Source organism: Lutjanus erythropterus, chromosome 13, assembly GCF_056507025.1.
Source record: "Lutjanus erythropterus isolate fLutEry1 chromosome 13, fLutEry1.hap2, whole genome shotgun sequence".
NCBI lineage: Eukaryota > Metazoa > Chordata > Actinopteri > Lutjaniformes > Lutjanidae > Lutjanus > Lutjanus erythropterus.
The window spans coordinates 21,109,613-21,130,396 of record NC_139329.1 but is presented as its reverse complement, the minus strand read 5'-3'; the positions used below and the strand labels follow the sequence as shown (position 1 = coordinate 21,130,396).

The 20,784-nt window shown below is 37.6% G+C and overlaps 1 protein-coding gene across 2 annotated transcripts in view; it reads left to right on the top strand.

Moving 5' to 3' along the window:
• The window catches only part of tmtc3 (transmembrane O-mannosyltransferase targeting cadherins 3), a 28,272-nt gene that overhangs the window by 293 nt on the left and 7,195 nt on the right, over positions 1-20,784 (top strand). For both annotated transcript variants that reach the window (XM_084733877.1, XM_084733878.1), the window contains exons 2-11: positions 506-719; positions 892-1,110; positions 6,527-6,626; positions 8,314-8,429; positions 8,696-8,868; positions 13,471-13,723; positions 17,230-17,378; positions 18,203-18,323; positions 18,548-18,659; positions 20,563-20,666. In XM_084733877.1, the coding sequence (XP_084590003.1) occupies positions 531-719; positions 892-1,110; positions 6,527-6,626; positions 8,314-8,429; positions 8,696-8,868; positions 13,471-13,723; positions 17,230-17,378; positions 18,203-18,323; positions 18,548-18,659; positions 20,563-20,666 (1,536 nt within the window). In that variant the 5' untranslated portion in view covers positions 506-530. The remainder of the gene's footprint in view (positions 1-505; positions 720-891; positions 1,111-6,526; positions 6,627-8,313; positions 8,430-8,695; positions 8,869-13,470; positions 13,724-17,229; positions 17,379-18,202; positions 18,324-18,547; positions 18,660-20,562; positions 20,667-20,784) is intronic.

Sequence of the window (20,784 nt, the reverse complement as noted above, 5' to 3'; positions counted from 1 at the left end):
TTGGGGCGTGTTGTACTTGCACATTTATAACGCGATCGGAGCATAGAAATGTTTATTTTATTAGTCATTTAAAGAGGGCAATTTTATACTAGCAATGGTGTTCTGTTAAGGTCCACCCTGCATTGTTTTTGCCCTTTTGTTGCCAGCTGTTACTGTACTGATTGCTAGACTATTTGATTTTTCAGCATTTGTAAATGAATACCTCTGAGGTGATAGGTTGCACTCTAGAATAATAGATCTAAATAATAGATTAATCCACATTCCATTAAATAAATCAGGGTGGCAGTTTATTAGGTCAGTGAAAGTGAGGCATAATATTACTACTGCAGATTCTAAGTCAGTGAGTGAGTTTTGTGCCAACAATTCTTGAAGCAACCTTAAAAAGAGTCAAAGAACAGCTCTGAAACACGTAGTGGTTTCTAAAACTGAATGTGAACTGACTGTTTTACACAACTTGTTGTCAACTGATTTTGACCTATGTGAAACCTCTTTGTATTCTGTCTAGTGATCAATGACGGCTTTGATCAGCCATGGCTGTCGTGTCATGGAAGGAGATTTTACTTTTAACTGGACTGGTGGTGGGATGTTACTGGAACAGTCTGTCCTGTGGCTTTGTGTTTGATGATGTCTCAGCAATCCTTGACAATAAGGACCTGCGGCCCTCAACTCCTCTCCGTAACCTATTCCTCAATGACTTCTGGGGAACACCCATGGCTGAGGCAAGTCATGGTCCATGACACACTTATGTGCTTAGCACAGGCTTACTTTTAGTTTACACTCAAAAACATTACATTACTGATAAAAGCTTAAGTGGTGTCAACCTGAAGTTACTCTTAATAAGCCAACTGACCTGCTTCTGACAGAATGTATGTTGTGTATGTCCATCTACAGGAGCGGAGCCATAAATCTTATCGACCCTTGACTGTACTTACCTTCCGACTGAACTACCTCTTCAGTGAACTGAGCGCAGCTTCCTACCATCTGCTCAATGTTGTTTTACACGCCATAGTATGCGTGCTTTTCCTGCGAGTGTGCCGATTGTTCTTGGACAAGACTTCCAGCTTGGTGGCAGCGTTGCTGTTTGCTGTACACCCCATCCACACTGAAGCTGTAAGTATACATTTTCTGGGTGAAGGCAAATGATGCGATGTGCGACAGAAAATAACTTGTGTCAATCACTTGGCCAAGATTAAAATCACAAACTGAAATGACTTGCTTTGTTAACTTGATGCCTTGGACATAAGTTGTGAAGCTGAAAATGAGGACTCTAAGAAGAGCTTTTTTCACCACCATCCAAAACCATCCTGAATTACAATTTAAACTGTCCCAAAGTAAATGCTGGCCATCCCAGTTATAAAATGACTGGTTTTCTACAATAAAATCCTAATTATTTCAATGAATACAAGTAATGCATTGCATAAATAGAATACTATGGAAATTATTAAATTATCGTTCAGCTTCATTTAGGCTGGATCCTGTCTCGGGACAGTCCTAAAGTTCTGTTTTTATTGTCACTGATGATTGTTTTTCCATCTCTGGCTCTTAATTAATAGCCTTGAAGATGTTTCTTTGCTCATTTAAAGATCCAGTGAAATGGTAGTATTACTTTCTTACTGTTATATGTTTTTTGAAGGTGGGATATTAGTATAAATAGAAATTAATTTGTGATGTTTATTGGTTGGACTTCAGTTACACCCACTAATGCAGCATGAGGTCACCACTGAAAAGACACTGCTTTTATTCAGTAGTTAAAATTAGAATTACCCATTCAAATTGATCTTTGTTTGAATTCTTACCCAGAATTTATTCTCCAGCAAAAGTGAGGGCACTTAGCAAATCCTTCCCCAGAAGATCCTCCACTACACTGGACAGGCCCAGTGGGAATTTTGGTACATTACAGTACATTTTAAGCAGCAGATGGCTGATTTTGCACTGTTTATGTCATCCACACAAGCCATTGCCAGTGCATCATTCTCCTGTCTGACTGAAACCATCCATTTGAGCATAATTTGGGCAAAATGTATGCTAAGCAAAACATTCTTGGTATGTTTCAAACTAGGCAGCATGCCAAGACAATCTTAGTTTGCATGCATCCATGTAAGATTGTGTAATCAAACATTAGCAACAGCACTGACTGGATTGTTAAGTGCAACCATGCTGAAATACATTTCACAATATAGAAGAGTGAATATATCAGGCCAGAACTCAGTTGGGCTCCTGTCAGTTGGAGAAGCAAAGACAGTTTTGAGATCCAGAATGTACATGTCATGTACATCAAGAGGATGTAGTGTTAAAGTCAAATATGTATGTACATATTGTATACGGCTTTGCTGAACAGGAGAGGGGGATTAGGAAATCTCTTGTCTGCTGTAACACTGCTGTAACATCACAGCCTGTGCATTGTTCCAACATGCCCACCAGCTCTGTTTGCAGGGTGGGGCCTCACAGTCATACGTTGCCTCAATTTTGCCGCTTCTGAGCAGGTGGTCCTTATCTATCTGTGAGTGTGGTTTTGCCACAGGATCAGTACTTTTTCCTACTCATCACGATTTCTAACCCACTATTAGAGCTTAAGACATCAAAATGACATGGGGCCTCATGCATGAAGTATTGGTACACATAGTTTTGATCTTAAGTTGTGCGTAGCCATTTAAGAACTTTTGTTGCATTCAGACTTCCTATTTGTTCTGAGGTATGATCAAAATTGACCCCAGAATGTGCCCTCGACCACATGTAAGCCAGTATGCACAAAAGCCAGCTCACGTTTTGTCTGTGAAATGTTAATTCATTTAATAATGAACCTCCTGCACCCCGACAGAAAAACCTCTCCAATGATGAGTAACTTTTTAACTGTTAAAAAGTTTCTATTTTTTGCTCCCTCCTGCGGCATTTCCTTTTTGTTTTAAAGTCTTTCTTTTCTTCTTTTTTCTGAGTTGAGCGTTACCTATGAAATGTCAGTAGCTTGTCGCTTTGTGGTTTGCACACAGCTCATGAGTCTGCTGCCTGTATTTGGATTTATATGGGTGTATCCATATGATAATTGCTAATTTCCTGGCACACGCATCCAAACATGATTAATCAACATACTCGGGTGGACAGGAACAGAGTTTGCTGCCAACGCATTGTACATGAATCCCACTTAGGATTTTTGTATTTCGCTTTTTTTTTAATAATGTGATAATGTGACATTGAATACAAGGTGGAAAACCATCCACATAGCATATTATTAGATCCTGCCCCTAATGGCCTGCTCAGGGTGTGGCTGAACCTTATCCTAGACATTCCTTTCCTTCTTTGTGAACTGTTGTTATGTGCATGTTTTTAGCTCACTTACAAGGAGATTAAGGCAACTCCATTTAAAGCTCTTCTCTATATAGAGCAATGATTATCAGTCCTCTTCTTCTGACTGGACATGTGGCATTTAAATCTTTAAAGACTAGTTATTTTTGAAAAATTTAAGATTCTTTTTTGAAATTGAAACTCAGTTGTTACAGCCATTTATCATGAATATTAGCAGAACCGCGATGTTTACTGAACTTGATCAGAAACCTTTTGCTTATTTTTTATCATTTGAACTTGATCTCCTTGTCTTCTATAGGGTCTGTCTGAAAAGCCTCTTCCCCAGTTAGGACTTGTAACTCATCCTATTCAGCATAACTGAACTGATGACCAGACAGGCCCTGACCAGAGCAGAAAAACAAAGAAAACATTCTGCTTCTTGGGCTGGAGTGCTACTGTTACACAGCATGCACCGCTGCGCCAGTCTTCCTCGTGGTGTTCTCTAATCTATGCAGAGTCTCTCAGACTTTTTGAATGGAAACAATTTGCCTCACAAATGAGCCCTTAGAGTTAGTCCAGCGAATGCCCTTCATGTTATCGCCGTCTGGAATCTCTCTCTGAACGGATCATTTGTTTTTGAGTTATGCTCCAAGCACTGAAGGTCCCTTCATGATAAGTGCGTACAAAGAGTCCTTGTGTGTCCCCATGTCTCTCTCAGTGTGTTTTTTGGTTATCTGTCTTTTTGAATGAAGACTTCAGTGTTTTCTTTTAATTATTATTATTATCTCCAAGTGTCCTCAAATCTAAATTATTTAGTGTACTCCACAACAGTATCTTAAGGCTCTAAAATGGAATTAGGGAATGCACTCACTGAAACTCTCTGCCCCACCATTGTGCAGACAGACACACACACAAAATGGGACTTGTAGTCTGAGCAATTCAGTGAAATTGAGCTAACTGTAGTCAGCTTTTCTAACATTCTTTTGAATAAGCTTTAATTGATTGACAAGAGAATTGTTATTAACTTACTAGGGCCACTCTGGCAAGTGATAGCTTAAAGTAGGTCTAGATGTATGAGATAATGCAGTTTTTTTACAATGTTCAACGGCAATAGCTGTAATGGAACTAAAACTGTGAATGTAACACTGGAGTATGCATGTCTTCTATCCTGCAGCTGCCTGATAAGCAAGCAAGCAAAGTTTATTCGTGTGTCACCTTTCAGACACCAGTCACAAAGTACATCACAGTCAAAGAAACAAAATCTGATAGAACATAGATAAAGCACCAGACAAAATATATGGGGGGAGCAGATAAAACTTCAGGATTGAAACACAAAATACCATATGCTACCCAAATGCCTGTCAGAACAGAGAAGTTTTTAGCAGCGTTTTAAAAGACTCCACAGAGGCTAAAGCTCTCAAGCATACTGGGAGACTATTCCAAAGCACAGGGGCTGCCAATTGGGGGGGAAAAAAAACCATCTCCCGCAGTCTTGAAATGTGTCTGAGGTAACACTGGCCGTTTCTATAGAGTTATCTTTATGCCAGTTACAGGGTTGGATTCTCCAAGAAATCAGATGAAACAAGCCTGTGTTAACATTTTCTCAGGCAAAGTGACAGTGACTTGTATGTTAAAAACGAAGCAGGAGATTTTTCAGATTTCCATAATTTTATTGATGATGACATATTTTTTGTGGTTATTACAGTGGAAACACTACCGCTTTTATCCACAAGGGCTTCCAAAATCAACACAAATATTAAAAGTTCCATGTAGTAGCTTTAAAGAACATTCTGTAAATTCTCGAATTATGCAAACATATTATGACCTTGTAGAGCATGATGCATCGCTGTAAATTAGGCCAACCAAAAGTATGTAAAGTAGTACAGATTAAGACAACTATGAACTACAGCAGTAAAATGCAACATGCATATTAATGCAGTGGTAATATTAATCCAAAAAATGTCATATCAAATCAAATATCACAATATTTAAATCATATACCTCTATTGATATTGCAGCAGTATTGTGAGGGTGATTATTGGTGCTTTCACAAAGTATTAACACAGTGAGATTTTTGATAAATAACAAATGACTCAAGTGGGTAAAGGCACATAATAGAGCAGCTAGAACAGTGTGGTTAGTTCAGAAAATGTAACCACTTAACTAAAGTACAGCTTTTAAAACCAAAAAAAGACAACACTTACGCTATATCACAATATAATCATGTTCAAAATCTAAGACGTCAAGTCTCACATCATAATTTTGTTATAAATTGGTCTATTGCACGGCACTTGTGCAAGTAATACTTAGAAAACCCTGATAGGAGTACCGAAGAGCTCAGCTCGTAAAGTAAGTAGGTAGGTAGTGTGATTGTTAGAGATTAACAGACTGCGCCATTCAAAGGAAACAGTGACACTAGTTGCAGTTAAATTGGCTGCCAGTGACTTATGTCCTCTGTCACCAATTGACAATTTGAAGGTCAGCCAGAGAACAATGCACAAACCGTGTTTGAATCTAAATGTTTATACTTGTCTCTATGAAGTTGTAACCTTCTTGTAATGCTTGGTGTGCACTGAAGGGATACACGCTAGACACAACAGACTCTTATTTTGATGGTTCGTAGCACCCTTTGTGTATGGTTTCACAGTATGTTGGTTTCTGAGAAGTCAGGTCTGTGGTAATGGTAGAAGTGAGAATGTTATTTCTTCCACACGAGGGCAGTCATCATTTACGCAAATGACAGGCGTTGCTGTCAGAGAGGAGCCTGCTTCACCGAGATGTATATCTGCTTGCCATATACTGCGATGATTTACCTAAAAAGACCTGTTTTAACAGCTGGACTCAAGGACCTAAACATGTGGACTCTGATTACTGTCAGTTGCAGACATGTGTAATGTTTTCAGAGGTTAGATCAAAGTGTTGCTCTGTTTATTTCTTAACTTGAGGTTTCAGGAATATCATACTGTGGGATGTGCTACTACACTCCTGTTATTGGCAGTTTCCCACAGGTTGAGGAGTTATTTGTTCTGGTTGTTGACCTCAGGGGTAGGAGGATCACATGTCCATGGCAAAATAGCATGGCATTCATAAAGTATAGTATAATCTAGAAAATAATGTTTTCAATCTGTATGAATGAATATGCACTATTTTCTTACTTAATTTACAGTTTTGTTGGACTTAAAATGAACAAATGATAAATCAGTATGTATGATTTGTTGTAGTGATGGTTGTCACCTTTTATCATCAGGTCACAGGTGTGGTTGGCAGAGCTGAACTTCTTTCTTCAATCTTCCTCCTGGCTGCTTTCCTGGCCTACACAAAATCAACAGGGGCAGACCACTCCATCGGTAAGTCAAATTAAACTCAGCAGTGTCTCACCCGTTTGTATTCTGTTCGTCATGTCAGCTTTTTTCGATGTGCCCCACCATTAAGATATTCAAACAGAGACAGGAATGCAAACATTCAAGACAGAGGCAGGAAACCAAGCCCAGATTTCCCACTTTTGACTGTAGAACACAAATGATTCAGTGGAAGTTCTTTGGCAATGCTGCAGTCCTCCTTCATTGATAAGAAGTACACAGTTAGATATTTGTGTACATAAGGAGGTTTGTGGCAACAGGAGGGGTCGGGGTAGGATCAAGCAACTGACTCAAAAGAAAACCGTCAGGGTTCAGAAGTTCAAGCTCACACATTTTTCCTGTTCTTTGATTTTTACTTGTAATTATATTAACATTAATGCAGGTTTCGTTATTGAAATTCTGAAAAAAATAGAAAAGTACAAACACGTGATGGCTTTGACTAACGATTATTTTTATTGCCAATTAATCTGTCAATCATTTTCTCGATAAATCAATTGCTGGTTTATTTATAAAATGTCAGAAAAGGGTGAAAAATGGCAATCAGTGTTTCCCAAAGCCCAAGATGATGTCCTCAAAAGTCTTGTTTTGCACACAACCAAAAAGTGAACAGAAAATAGTCACATTTAAGAAGCTTGAATCTGAGAACTTTGGCTTTTTTCCTTAAAAAATGACTCAGAGTCAGACATGATATATCATTTGTTTTCTGTGTTGCAGTTTCTTGTCTTTTATTTACCACAAGGTACACAGCTACTGATATGTTTATATTAAGCTAAAATCAGGCTCTAGTTTCAACCTGTAAACCTCTTTACATTCTTTGGTGTGGTTTGTATTTGTGTGGGCTGTTGTGTTAGAAATGCCTGCCAAGTGTCTGTTAACACTGTTTCATTAGGCACCTGGCAGCTCTTTTAAGCTGTGTCCCAGTTCAGAGCCTGGATCTTCAAAAGACATGAAGGCTAAACTTGCTCTTCTTTCCTTAATAAGATGACCATGCCTCACAGATGACCAATACTGCTGGTCATTCCATGCAGTTCTTAATGAGTCAGATATTTCAAAGTTTATGACCAAGATGTTGCCAGTGATTGACCAACAAAAGAACAATGGAAATTGGGAACAGGTCCTATAATGGTGTTTACAAGACGAGTGGGTTTTTTTCACAAACACATGATGAACGACTGGCAAATGTTCTGCTGGGTTAATGCAAAATCTATCTGTATAACTTTCATTTCTGTGTAATGTCCTATGATTAATGGCATCCAACCTGCTAGCAAGAGCAAACACAGAAGTTAATGCCCGACTTCCATTATTTCTCCCTGCAGTGGCTTTTTTCATTGATCTGGTAATGTTCAAGTGGTATTTTATCAGAGATTGATGGCCACCTATGTGCAAATATTTGATGTTCGATTTCCCAACTACGTGTTCATGAGGATTGTGTGTACGCCCCATTAAACCATGGATTTTAAATTCTGAGGGCTGCAAAGAAAGGATAAATGGGTTGTGTCATCCATTCAAGCACTAAGAGGCTGCATTGCACTTGAGTTTGGAAGCCTATATAATTTGGATCAAAAGACTGTGTCTTCCTAGAATTTTACTATACGTATATAATTGTATATCATGGACCAACCACCATAAAAGGTTGTGTATAGGTTATGTTATTTGAGTCTTTCTTCTTTTTCAGTTTGGGCTCCCATTGCGCTGACAGTTGTTCTAGTGGCTGCAGCAACACTGTGTAAGGAGCAGGGAATCACTGTCGTCGGCATCTGCTGTGTCCATGAAGTTTTTGTTGCACAAGGGGTAAGGCTTGAATTGTGCATGGTCACTCTTTGTGCTTATTGGTCACACCTGCAACATCAAAGCACAGGTAGCTTTTTGCTGTTGAGTTCATTTTTATCAAAAGTAAAAAGACAGTGTTAACCAAAATGTATTTTAAATGTTTTTCATCAAAAAGGATCATAGTAATTTTAATGATAAAAAAAATGTAGAATTCATGTCTAAAATTGTGTAGTACCCATTTATGCTGTAATGTTGAGCTGATTCTTGCTTTCTGTTGCTATTCTCAGTTTACCTTGCCCATGCTGTTGGACACACTGCGCCAAGTCCTGCAGGGCAAGGATGGTTTCCCCTATGCTGTCCTCCAAACTCTCCTGAAGCTCATTGTCCTCGTCATCAGCACCCTGCTGCTTGTCATCATCAGAGTTCAAGTCATTCAGTCCCAGCTCCCTGTCTTCACCAGGTAAGAAAGGAAGTATTTTTCATGACTCCTCAAGGCCCACCTGCAGGGCCTTCATGACCCCACAGTGGAACCATAGACAGTCTGTTAAGCAGGTTGAATCAATTGGGTTGAAGCAAGTTATTTCCCCTGTCCACACGTCTCCAGACGCAAAGACACACAGACAGGCTGCAACAGACTCCATTAACATATCATTCAATTTAACTGTTATAAGCATCTGCTCCCGCTAAAAGATTATTAATGATCTCTCACGACTCATAAACAGACACTAACCCATTCGGTGAACCTTCTGCAATTGAAATTTCAAAGGAAGACACTGCAGCTGTAGTGTTGTTGTCAGAGAAGTGAGTATTTCATCTTGGCATGTTTCCTTAGTCTTAGTTGGCATATTATGGTCATTTTGTGATTAAATTACAGTAAATATATATGACAGTTTTCTCCTTTAATACACAACAGGTTTACACAGTCATTGAACCTATGTGTGGCTGCCAAATGAACGACAATCATGGATGGAAACTGTGAGCTTTGACAGCTGTCAATTTGCAGTGCAGCAGCTATGGGGCAGCGTCAGTCCGTTAACTCAGTGTATGGGTTAGCAGGCCGCCCCCAGTGTTTTGGGAAACACTGCCGTTTCCCCATTTGTTGACTAAATGAATTTTTATTAGTGTATCAGGAATTGATTTTACAAATCAAATATACTAAAAGCTTACTTTTCACAGTAATTTATATTGCTCCAAACAACCTGATGAAATTTAAATGTATTTGTATTGTGGTGTAGTTAAACTACGTGTTGGGCCCTTTTTTAAAAAAGTCTAGGTCTGTAGCAGCTGCATCTTCTCTGCACAAAAGGAATAGACATTTGTAGATACTAAAGGACAGTGAAATACAGTCATGATTTGAATGTAAATGGATTTCAAGATTATATAAACACATTATGCTAGTCTGGCTCTTTATTTATTTCAGATTATGTAATAGTTTACATAATGTCTTTATTTATTTGATTAAAGTAGAAAATCTTCCCATGGCTTCTGACTTCCTCCAGCTGATGGATGTGACTAACAGGCCTACATCTATTTTGTAGTGCGTAGAGCTCTGCCTGAAATTGAGTTATACATGCATACATTGTATGCATGCATTGTAGTTGCTCTTCAGTATGGCTCTAATTCCTTGATCTCAAATGTTGCAAGCAACCAATTGTTAGGAGTTCAAAAGAGTTCAAACCTGAAAACAACTAAAAATACTCTCTCATGGTCTGTCCTTTAATCCTCTTAGTGATGGCAGTGAATTTAAAAAGAGGGAAGCTGGTGTGTTATTTTTTTATATTCTGCCCCCTTAATGCATGCTGATACCCCCCCTAAGGCAAATATGTTTTGTGTGATATGCATGCTGTTAAATGATATTTATGGTGTTGGTGGAGTTAACGGTGAGATTCTTATCACTGCAGAGGAATTTTGTCATGAACATGATATGTACACAGAGCTTGTAGAGGGAAAAGGCTCTCCCCTCGTTGATTATACTTATGTACCTGCTGTACATGGAGCTCAGTGCAGCCTTCTTCTGTAGCTCCACACAGGCCCCATGCATCACATCATCTGTGCCACATGTGCACCTTAAGAGTCTAGCATCATGTTACAGGTTCTAAGGTCTTGTGCATGCATTAGATGCATTAAGATAGTGTATGTTTTTTTGAAGCGTCCAAAACGGATAACAAAGTTGCTATTTGCAACGATAGCTCAGCTTAGGATATGCTATGCCAAATCACATTCCTTTAACTCTACAAATTTAACTGCTACTCTTCAAAGCTGTTATCAGACGATATCACAACACAGTGTTTTTGAGAATTTATATGATAGTACCACAAAGCATAATGTCATGATACTCAAGTGTATCGATTTTTTTCCTTATACTTTTAATGGTGTTAAGACATTTGTTTCTGAGGACATTCTCATCTAGACATTTTCAATTCTTCAATTTAGTTTTATGTAAGTAAGGACCTATTTCTTATTTAAGAGATCATTATGTCAGTGAATAAATAACAGAACTCTGTTCAAACTAAAATTAAAGCAAAGAGCAGAAAATCAATGTCCACATGTCTGGAAACTAAATTTTATGCATGATCTGTCTTCTGTAGCAGCATAATGTAATGAAAAACACAACTTGAAGTGGACAAAGAGACTGATATCAGCTGCATGGAAGCATGGCTGCTATACTTAATAATTTAATGGACAAATTTAGTCTAGTTCTGGATTAACTATGTGACCAGGCCAATGGCCAAATGTTAATTCTACAAAATTAGATTAAGTGTTGAGTCTAGACTACTTTGAAATTGTCTGCACAGGATTCCGTACCGATTCAACCTAATGGTATTTGATCACGAAGATAAAATTCCAGACAATTAGCCTAGATATGCTAATCCTCTAACCTAATCCTAAAAATGTCTCCAGATTGTCTGAGAGAATTTCTGTGTTCAAGCCATAACAACATTGCATATGTCGATAATCTCCAGTTGGGATCGGTTTTCCAAAGAAGGAGGGTCTCTTTGAAAACTAAAACAGGTTTAGACCACCTGCTGGAACTGAGAAGTTTAGATGCAAATACAGAGTGGAGAGGCTTACCTGAAACACCAAAGAGAAACAGATCATGAGTTTAGTTTGTATTGATGTCACCGGCAGCTGTATAGACAAAACAGGTTTAGTGTTTAGAGCACCATCTTTTTTTTTTTCATGACAAAGTGTCACAAAAAATAATTTTGCTATGGGCAACATTGAGGTCAAAAAAGAATGATTTGGTGAACTCAAGCATTTCCTTTAGTTCATATTCATGCCAAATTTCACTTATACACAAAACAACTGAACAGGCAGATTGCTATTTAATTTACTACTTAGAAATATTCAACCTTTTTTCCACATTCTCTGAACTTTCCTCTATCAAATATAACTTTTCACACAAGTATCTATTTTTTTCAGTAAGAATATATTAATGAAGTTTGCTAATCACACTTGCATTCCTATAGAATAATAAACCCTTTTTATTTTAGATGGTCTGGTAGACTTTCCTACAGCATTACTTTTAAAGAAAATCTTACCTGGGTTAGCCCTACAGCTAACAAAACAATGAGATTTCATGTCCAAACCAGAAAACCTTGTGCCTTGTGATTTTGAGATTATGGTTGTTATGGGGAGTGATGGAGGCTCACCATTATGACAGACAGTGTGAGGGTATCCTGCACCAGATTAAATTTGAAATATGTAAACAGTAAGAGGCTGTTGCACTGAACATAAACCTACGTAATACATTCTTTTGCCCTCCCCACTTTTTATATATTGTTATGGACAGATGGAGAGATACAGATGCAGATATAGATTGTGTGTAGTTACTGTTTATATAGATCTACATAGGTATAGTGGACGAGATTTGAATACTGCACAAAATGGCCTATGTGCTCATCATACCTCATTTATATCTTTGAGATGGATTAAAGAAAAAAAATCACACCTCAGCTAGTACAAACCATAAAGATATTATCAGCAACCTGAAACTTAACATTCAGTACTTTATGACATCTCTTTATCAAGACTAATGAGTGTGAAGATCCTAGTTAGGGTTGTGCAAAAGATAAAGATACTGTTAATATAAATAAATACATAAATAGAATGTGCTGTACTGTATTGGATATATTTTTAGACCTGTGTTCTTGTCAAACCTCAGTGTAAAATATGACTGGTTATATCTACATAGACCATAAACCACTGAGTCATGTTTAATGAAATTTGGTGTATCAGATGTTCCTCTACCATGACGCAATATTATTATTCTCAATTTATTTTTAATGCTACTAAATTATCTCTCTAAACTGTTATTTTTCCATACCACATTGCAGTTGCATGAACTATGCCACGGTCTTGGAGAAAGGCTGTTGTGATTGGCTAGGAAACTTGACTACCCTTGATTACATTAAAGGCTTATAAGCTGAACATCTCATTCCAAATGAGGGAAACAATGTTTGTTGTTGCCTATAATGTGTTTTGAAGGGAGGTGTCAATACATTCTGACTTGCTTAGTATCTCAGTAACTGCTGAGGTCCATTTTCAAATACAGCTCACAGAAGTTTTTGCCTGCATATATTTCTATGTGATTTACAAAGACGTTGCGGAAAAATTGAACACATCCCTTCCTTTTTCTGTACGATTTTCTGTTTTACCGTGGCAGTCAACCATGGCAAGATTTCTACCCACTAAGTTGACGCAGTATTATAATTTAATATCACAATTATAGTGACTAAAATCAGCATGGTTATCATCACTATCTCCGTATGAGACATGACTAATGTGTGAGCATTGACATAGGATTATTGTGACCACTTTTTTTTATCATCACTAATTTTGCCAAATGTTTTTAATGTTTAAATGCACTTAAATCAGATTTTTCATATCTGTAAGTTTAATTAAAAGTTTTTCATAATTTTTCTCTGCTGTCTAAGCTTTTTTCCTCAAAAGTCATGCCAGTATTTTTCCAGATATTTTTTTATTTTTTTACTCTGTCCTGCTCCATCTATGCTATGCCATATTGGTGGGATTAACTTTTCCTCTGTGTCCTCTCTTGTAGATTTGATAACCCGGCAGCAGTCAGCCCCACTCCCACTAGACAACTGACATTCAACTACCTTCTTCCTGTGAATGCATGGCTTCTGCTGAATCCCTCTGAGCTCTGTTGCGACTGGACTATGGGCACCATCCCTCTGGTGGAGTCACTCCTAGACCTCCGTAACCTGGCCACCCTGGTGTTCTACACTTTTCTGAGCCTGCTAGCTTTCCACAGCCTGCGCTACAGACACAGCTCTTCCAAGACTGTCATCATGGTGAGAAGAAGTTTGTTAAACTATTCAAATGCACTTTGACTTAATATTTATGGTCATAATTTACATATATAAACATAGTTCAGAGGTCATGCTGCTGCATTGGTGAGTATGCTTTGGTTGTGACACTGAGTCACTTTGGTAGGGCTGGGATGATTTGTAGATTAAATCGATATTCTGGAAATACGCTGTTTTGCATAAGGTGCATCAGTTTCGTCACAATGAAGTACTGTGCCTGGTCCAAGCATGGATTCATCCGGAGAACAAGCTGCAGCTGACAAACCTCGCCCACAATCAACTCAAGATTCATCATGCTCCTCTATAAATGGCCAACAGTGCAGCTGCTCTGCATAACCACTTGAAATGAAAGCACCGGAGTGCTTTATTAAGTAGCAGCAAAAGCAAGACAGCACCATCCTGTTAACTTTTTGTCAGCACACAAACATGATAACACATGAAACGTGCTTCTATTGTTAGTAGTAGTAGTAGTAGTAGTAGTAGTAGTAATACCGATTGTCTAGTTTCTAGTTCAGAAAAACGGTTGACACAGTGATTAAATTCATGTGCATCACAGAAATCCTTCTGAATTTAACATCCAGTATTTTTTCTGATCAGGCATCTGACAAATGGGGTCAATTAAATAAGGCAGATGTTGGACAAATTTTAAAATACGCCACAGTTATCATTATTCTAATGTTCTATAGTGTCTACCTTTCGGAATTATGACTGAATAAAATCTTGAAATATGAAGGTATACGCTATCCTTTCAACAGGTGTGTACTTCAAATTAGGATTACTTTCCAGCTCCTCTCTGGCCTCAGCTTAGTTATTGGGGTCAGTATTGGGATGATAACAGATAATAATGAATCCACCATCTTGTCATTCCTTTTGTTGAAAGTAAGGGGCACATCTAACATTAAAGATTATGAAGTAAGCACTCTAACATGACAGATATTGAACATCATCAATGAATCTCCTCTTGTTAAATGTCCAGTGTAATCAGTAACACCTACATTGGAGCTATACATGACCAACAAAATGTTGTTTATTGAATTAAGCAAGTACAACGTGTAGCTCTGACCACCCTCATGTATAATGAGGTACAGCAGCAGCATTGCTACACAAACCCACTGCAGACCACAATCCATAATAAATATAATTAGAAGCAGATTGCTTGCATTTAGTTAGCTCTGTACAGTATGTATATGTACAACATAAAAACAAAAGCTCATGAAAAACATATTTTATGGTGTCTCTCTTTTGTAAAAACCAATCATATGTTTTCCCTCCTTGCGAAATGAGAGATTTGCAATCTTTTTTCAATCGCTGATCCTCGTGCACTTTCACATGGGTTTTCACTCCATCACTAACATGGGTGTAATTACTCCAACCTACCCAGATTGGGCTAAATTGTTTCATTGGATGGAAATACTTCAGAAATGAAAGAACTCCTTTTATGGTTGATTTTACCCTTTAAAAGAAGAAAAGGCCATATAAGGACGAGCAGATCAGTTGTGTTCCCCAGTCACAACCACATACTGTATAGAAACTGTGGATAAGGATATTTTGTCCTGCTAAATTGGAAATGGGATCATATCAATTGGCCGTCATTTGAGATTTTATTAGTATACATTGTGTACCATTGGATAGGTTCCCACCTTTATTAATTGGAAAACAGAAGGTAAATGTGTCACATTAAAATGTTGAATCACTGGGACAAAATCAGGATTGCAGAATGTTCTTACCAGCTTTGTCATTAAAACATCTAATAGGATATTATTGGCCAGCACAAATGAAAAGAGATAAAACATAAGTTCTTACTTAAATGTGGAAGGAACGAATTAGTGGTGATTGTTCATTGTGGCACAGAGAAGCAAAGTAGCATCTGTTGTGCAACAGGCCGGTCAGTAAACTTTCTCACAGTATTGTTCTTAGCTTCAGTTTAGAAAAGGCGACCACAAATCAACACAAAATAAACTAAATTATGACCTTTGCGGTGTTTACTCTGGTTTGCTAAGATCATTTTGGAATATGTTGCATAACAATATCATACCATGGCAACCAACTTGGCTTCATTGTAAGGCTGCCAGCTGTCTCACAAGGAGTATGAGACACATCAGATCATTTCAGACAGCAGTTGTCCTTTGAAAAGGTTCTGAAGTGCCTTTTCCTACCTTTGGTGTCTGCTAACAGTGCACCAGGACTACAACTAAGGATTATTTTCATTAGTGCTGTTTCTGAACTGTTGATTAATTATCAACTAATACATTTTTAATACTTGATCGTTTTTCTACAAGTCTTAATATTCAGACATTACCCAATCATGAAAACATCAGGGGACAGTGCAAAGGATATTAATTACAGATTTTAATTATAAGAAACACATACAATAATAAAAAAAATAAATAAAAATAAAATTATAAAGACAAAATGATCAGTCAGATGTGCCATGTTCACTTGTTAACAGTTTTCCTGCATAGTCACATTTTTCACAAACACGTTTTTTCAGTTCATGCTTCAAATGAGGTCCTAAGTCTCTACACTGTATCTTAATGATACACAGTAGGATTTTATGTTGAAGGACAGACTATCCATCAGAACACTTGACATTATGACATTTGAAGAGACTTAAAGAAAAGTTTTTGGGGTTTTTTTCAATCACTTTAACTTAAAATTCAGAAGTTGCACTTTTGGTGGGTTTTATTTAGATTGTACCGAGTTAATCATTGTAGGGAAATTTGTCCTGTGCTCTTAAACTATCCCACCTCTTAAGGGACAGTAAGCAGATAGCCAGGGACTAACTCCAGTTCTGAGAACAGTGCCTTGGTTGAGAGCAGTTTTCATTACATGTATGTTTTTGTTGAGGTGAGAAAAGACTGAGCCAACAATGCCGCTCAGTATGTATTTACCTGACTATATGAGCAATGATAATACAGGTAATTTTCAGTAGTAGTCACCACTTCCAGTGCCAGTATCCCATGCATCAAATATAATGCAAATCCTTGCATAAAACATGGATTGTTAATTATTTGTTCAGGATTATGATTGCACTGATGCATTATCTCATTTCACACATGCTAAGATGGGCATATTTTAGCCCTGCTCCTGTCTGACTTAACCACTGAAACAATAGTTGATTTTGCACATATGTGCTTATTGCATGTAACCTTTTTAGAAGCTGAGACTAAGAGTGTACTTAGTGATTACTGCCTTTATTGATTGTTCCACATCAACACTTGTTTCGATTACAATATTAATTCTTTTTTTATATAAAATTTCAGAAAATATTTTGTCAATTGCCCTAATTGCCCCAAGCTCGGGGTGAAATTAAAATAGAATTTTCTTTTTGTCGTTGACTTTTAATAGAAAAATGACTTCATCATTTTAATATTTTCAACATATCTGTTACATAGGTTTAAGCATCTCTGAAATTTTATATGTAATTACAAGTGCAATAAAATAAGATGACCCATATGGACTGAAGTAAATGTCTTGTCTTTCTCCTTCAGGCCCTGTCTTTGATCGTCTTGCCTTTTATTCCTGCGTCCAACCTCTTCTTCCCAGTGGGCTTTGTTGTGGCAGAGAGGGTACTTTATGTACCCAGTATGGGCTTCTGTGTTCTTGTTGCACACGGATTCAAAATTGTCTCACATAAAGGGTGAGTGCTTGTACAAAATAATGCCAATGGCCTTAAATGTAACAAAGCTGTAACCTTTCTGTTATTCAAAAGAACCAAAACAAGTGACCCATGCCTTTGCACTTCTGGGAAACTGGATAAACAGTATACACTATTTCTTTTGTTGTGAGCACATTTTTCACTAGAGGCAACAGTTATTAGGATGTAAATTTACATCATCTGAAAGCTGGGAACCTGAAGAGTCGTCACACTTCAAATGTTGAAAGATTAGAGTGTATTAGGTATTTTAACCTTATGATGGAAGTATATGATGGCCATTTTCATGTTCTATCATGTTATTTGTTGTTGCAGCAATTTTCAGGTTGATACCATTTATTACTCAGATTTAGTGCACAATTTAACCACTTTGACGACTCTGGAATTGATAAACATGGTCAGAAATCCCTTCAAATGTTAAACATGAGTTAAAGCTACTACAAGGAACTTTGATAATTTCTTGATTTTGGATGCTTGTGTGGATAAAAAATTCTTCCTGCCTCTTTTTAAATGACTTACTTAATTTCTACTTACTTACTTACTATGCACTCTAACTTTGCCTTGGAAAATGTAAAAACAGGCCTGTTTCATCTGATTCCGTTGAGAATCAGACTCTGTGGCAGAGGTAAGAATAACTAACTCCTCTCACTGATGGTCTTCTTTGTTTATGTAGGTCATATAGAGGCACCAGTATTAAACTGAGACTGTTTCAAAACCAGTTAAAAACTCCTTGTAGTAGCTTTAAGTTTTTGTTTTATTGTATTACCAAATCAGTATAGTTTCAAACGGTTTAAATTTTCCTTTTGTAGACACCTGAAGAAGATTTCCTGGTTAATAATTGGAGTGCTTTTAACTACGCACGCAGTGAAAACCTTCAACAGGAATTGGGACTGGGAGTCAGAATATACTCTGTTTACCTCCGCCCTGAAGGTAAGCTGCAAAGACAGTAAACGCAGTGCTGACAGAGTTGTTTGGCTCATCTTTCCAGTGTTTTAAGGCTGTTCTCCAATGCCAGAACAAATTCAAACACCTTGTAACAACAGGCCTGAATAAACAGTCTAACAGATTATTCCTGCTTTCTTAATGCTAACAATGTGTCAGTCCTTTATAAAAATAAGCACAATATTATTTTCTTACAATTTCTGCCCCTTCAGGTCAACAAGAACAATGCCAAGTTGTGGAACAATGTTGGCCATGCTCTTGAGAACCAAAATAATTACGCAAAGGCTCTGCAGTATTTTCTCCAGGCCACTCGCGTCCAGCCAGGTAAGAAGCATAAATCAGGCATTTGTCAGTCGTTACAATATTTTAACATTTGTAGATGAAATTCCGGTATCACATGTACAAAGGTTCGCCAGGTTATTTCTGAACTGGATTAAAGAGGACACTGTAACATCTGTCATTATAGTTTATTTTTGGTTGAACACACAATGTGCTTAAACTGTTGTCAATTTATCACCTGTCACACAATGTTTTTGCTGTCTGTCTTGATAAACTGTGCTGCCAACAATATCAGTTACCAAAGAACCAGGGATTACGTCACGTAACCCATCAATATCAAGCTATTTGGCCAAACATATTGGGATATTTGATTTTGTGCATATCACCTACCCCTATCCCACAATGTAACAAAAAGACACAAGACTACAACAAGCAAAGGACAAATTAAATCTAGGCTGTGTGAAAAGAGGTGAACATGTAAGAGGATACTGTTGAAATGAATCGATTTTACTGGGATCTTAGAGGTGATGAAAGGAATGACTGTTGGCATGACAGTCTTATTTATAAAGCACCAAATCATAGAAGAAGTTATCTCAGGGCACTTTCTATACAGAGCAGGTTCAGACCGTACTCTATAAAATGATTTACAGAGATTTCCACCATGAGTAAACATTTGTTGAATGAAAAATTCCCTTTTAACAAGCAGAAGCCTCAATTACTTAAATGCTTGTATAGTATACTTAACCTTCCCCATGACGTCTAATTCAGTTGCAAGTCCAGGGACTTTATGTTCATATTAGTTTTGGATTGTCATGTTATTTTCCAGAAATTTCTCTTGACACATGGTTAACAGCCAGGCTGTCATGTAATGAACCCATTAATTAAACGCTGCATGCAGTTTACAAACCTCTACTAATCTTATAGTCCTATTTAATTTTAATACATAAAATGTACAGTTAGCGAAAGTTAAGCCTCTCCCAGCATTTCTGTTTTACTTCATAGCTTAGTTTTCAGTTTTCCTGTCAACAGCTGTGACGTGAACACTTTTGTCAGTTCACCACCCATGAGTGTTTCCCCAAGATTAATGATGTAAACACATTAACCCGATAAGGATTTCCTGCTATGCTAATCATCAGGCATCAGGTCTGCTTCTCCACACTGACCCCTGTTCAAGCCTCACTTTTCTTACTGGTTCCCAGAAGGATTTAATTTACTTCCAGCCTCCTCAAAATAAAGTTGCAGTTTTCTCTGAAAGGAGAAATATTTACTGTATTAACTGAAATTTCTATTCCACCGCGTAACTTTATTTTTCCCGTTTCATGTTAATTAGAGTTCAACTTAATGCTTAATGTTTACCAGATTAGAAAGTGTCTGTTTGAGTCATAAGAAATCATTAATAATCTTTTAGAAGGGGTAGATGTTTTCAACAGTTAAATTGAGTTATATGTTAATGGAATCTGGCAGGCAGAAGAAAGGCAGCCACTGACCTCAAACTCCAGAGTGTGTATTTTCATTGGTGGGCTTTTGTTTTCAGGATAACAGGCTTAAATTTACATTTACAGACAACTGACAGTTATAAACTGCCGATCAGCTTATAGCGGAGGACTCATAGCCTCTTACTGGCAGTTTACAGTGTTGCGCTCACCTTGCACTCAACCAGTATTTCTGTAGCCTTCATTGAGTCTGGGCAGGTGGGGACGAGGGGAAACAACTTGCTTCACCTGTACCCCACCTTGGACCCCAGTACTCGTTTTTTGACACCCAGTTGTTACATATTGCTCCTTAAATATCAGTTTAGCTTAGCTTTGGGACATTAAAATACAGTAGAAATAAACAGAATCAGGTGAGGTTAACATTAACATAAAAAGAACACAGAGACAAATTTATGTTTCGGCTGTTGAATGTTTTCTCTGTTGCCATTCTTATACTCTTTACCATGTTTCTGCAGATGACATCGGTGCTCACATGAACGTTGGGAGAACCTACAAGAACTTGAACAAGTCCAAAGAGGCAGAAGATGCCTACTTGGTTGCCAAATCCCTCATGCCACAGGTATCTTATCATGTCACATCCAATCCACAGATGTTTTGTAATGTTTTCGTGTTTGCGTGAGCCAAGATGGAGGCAGAGCTCAAAAATCTTATTTGCTTTTCTTGTCAGCGAATTGTTT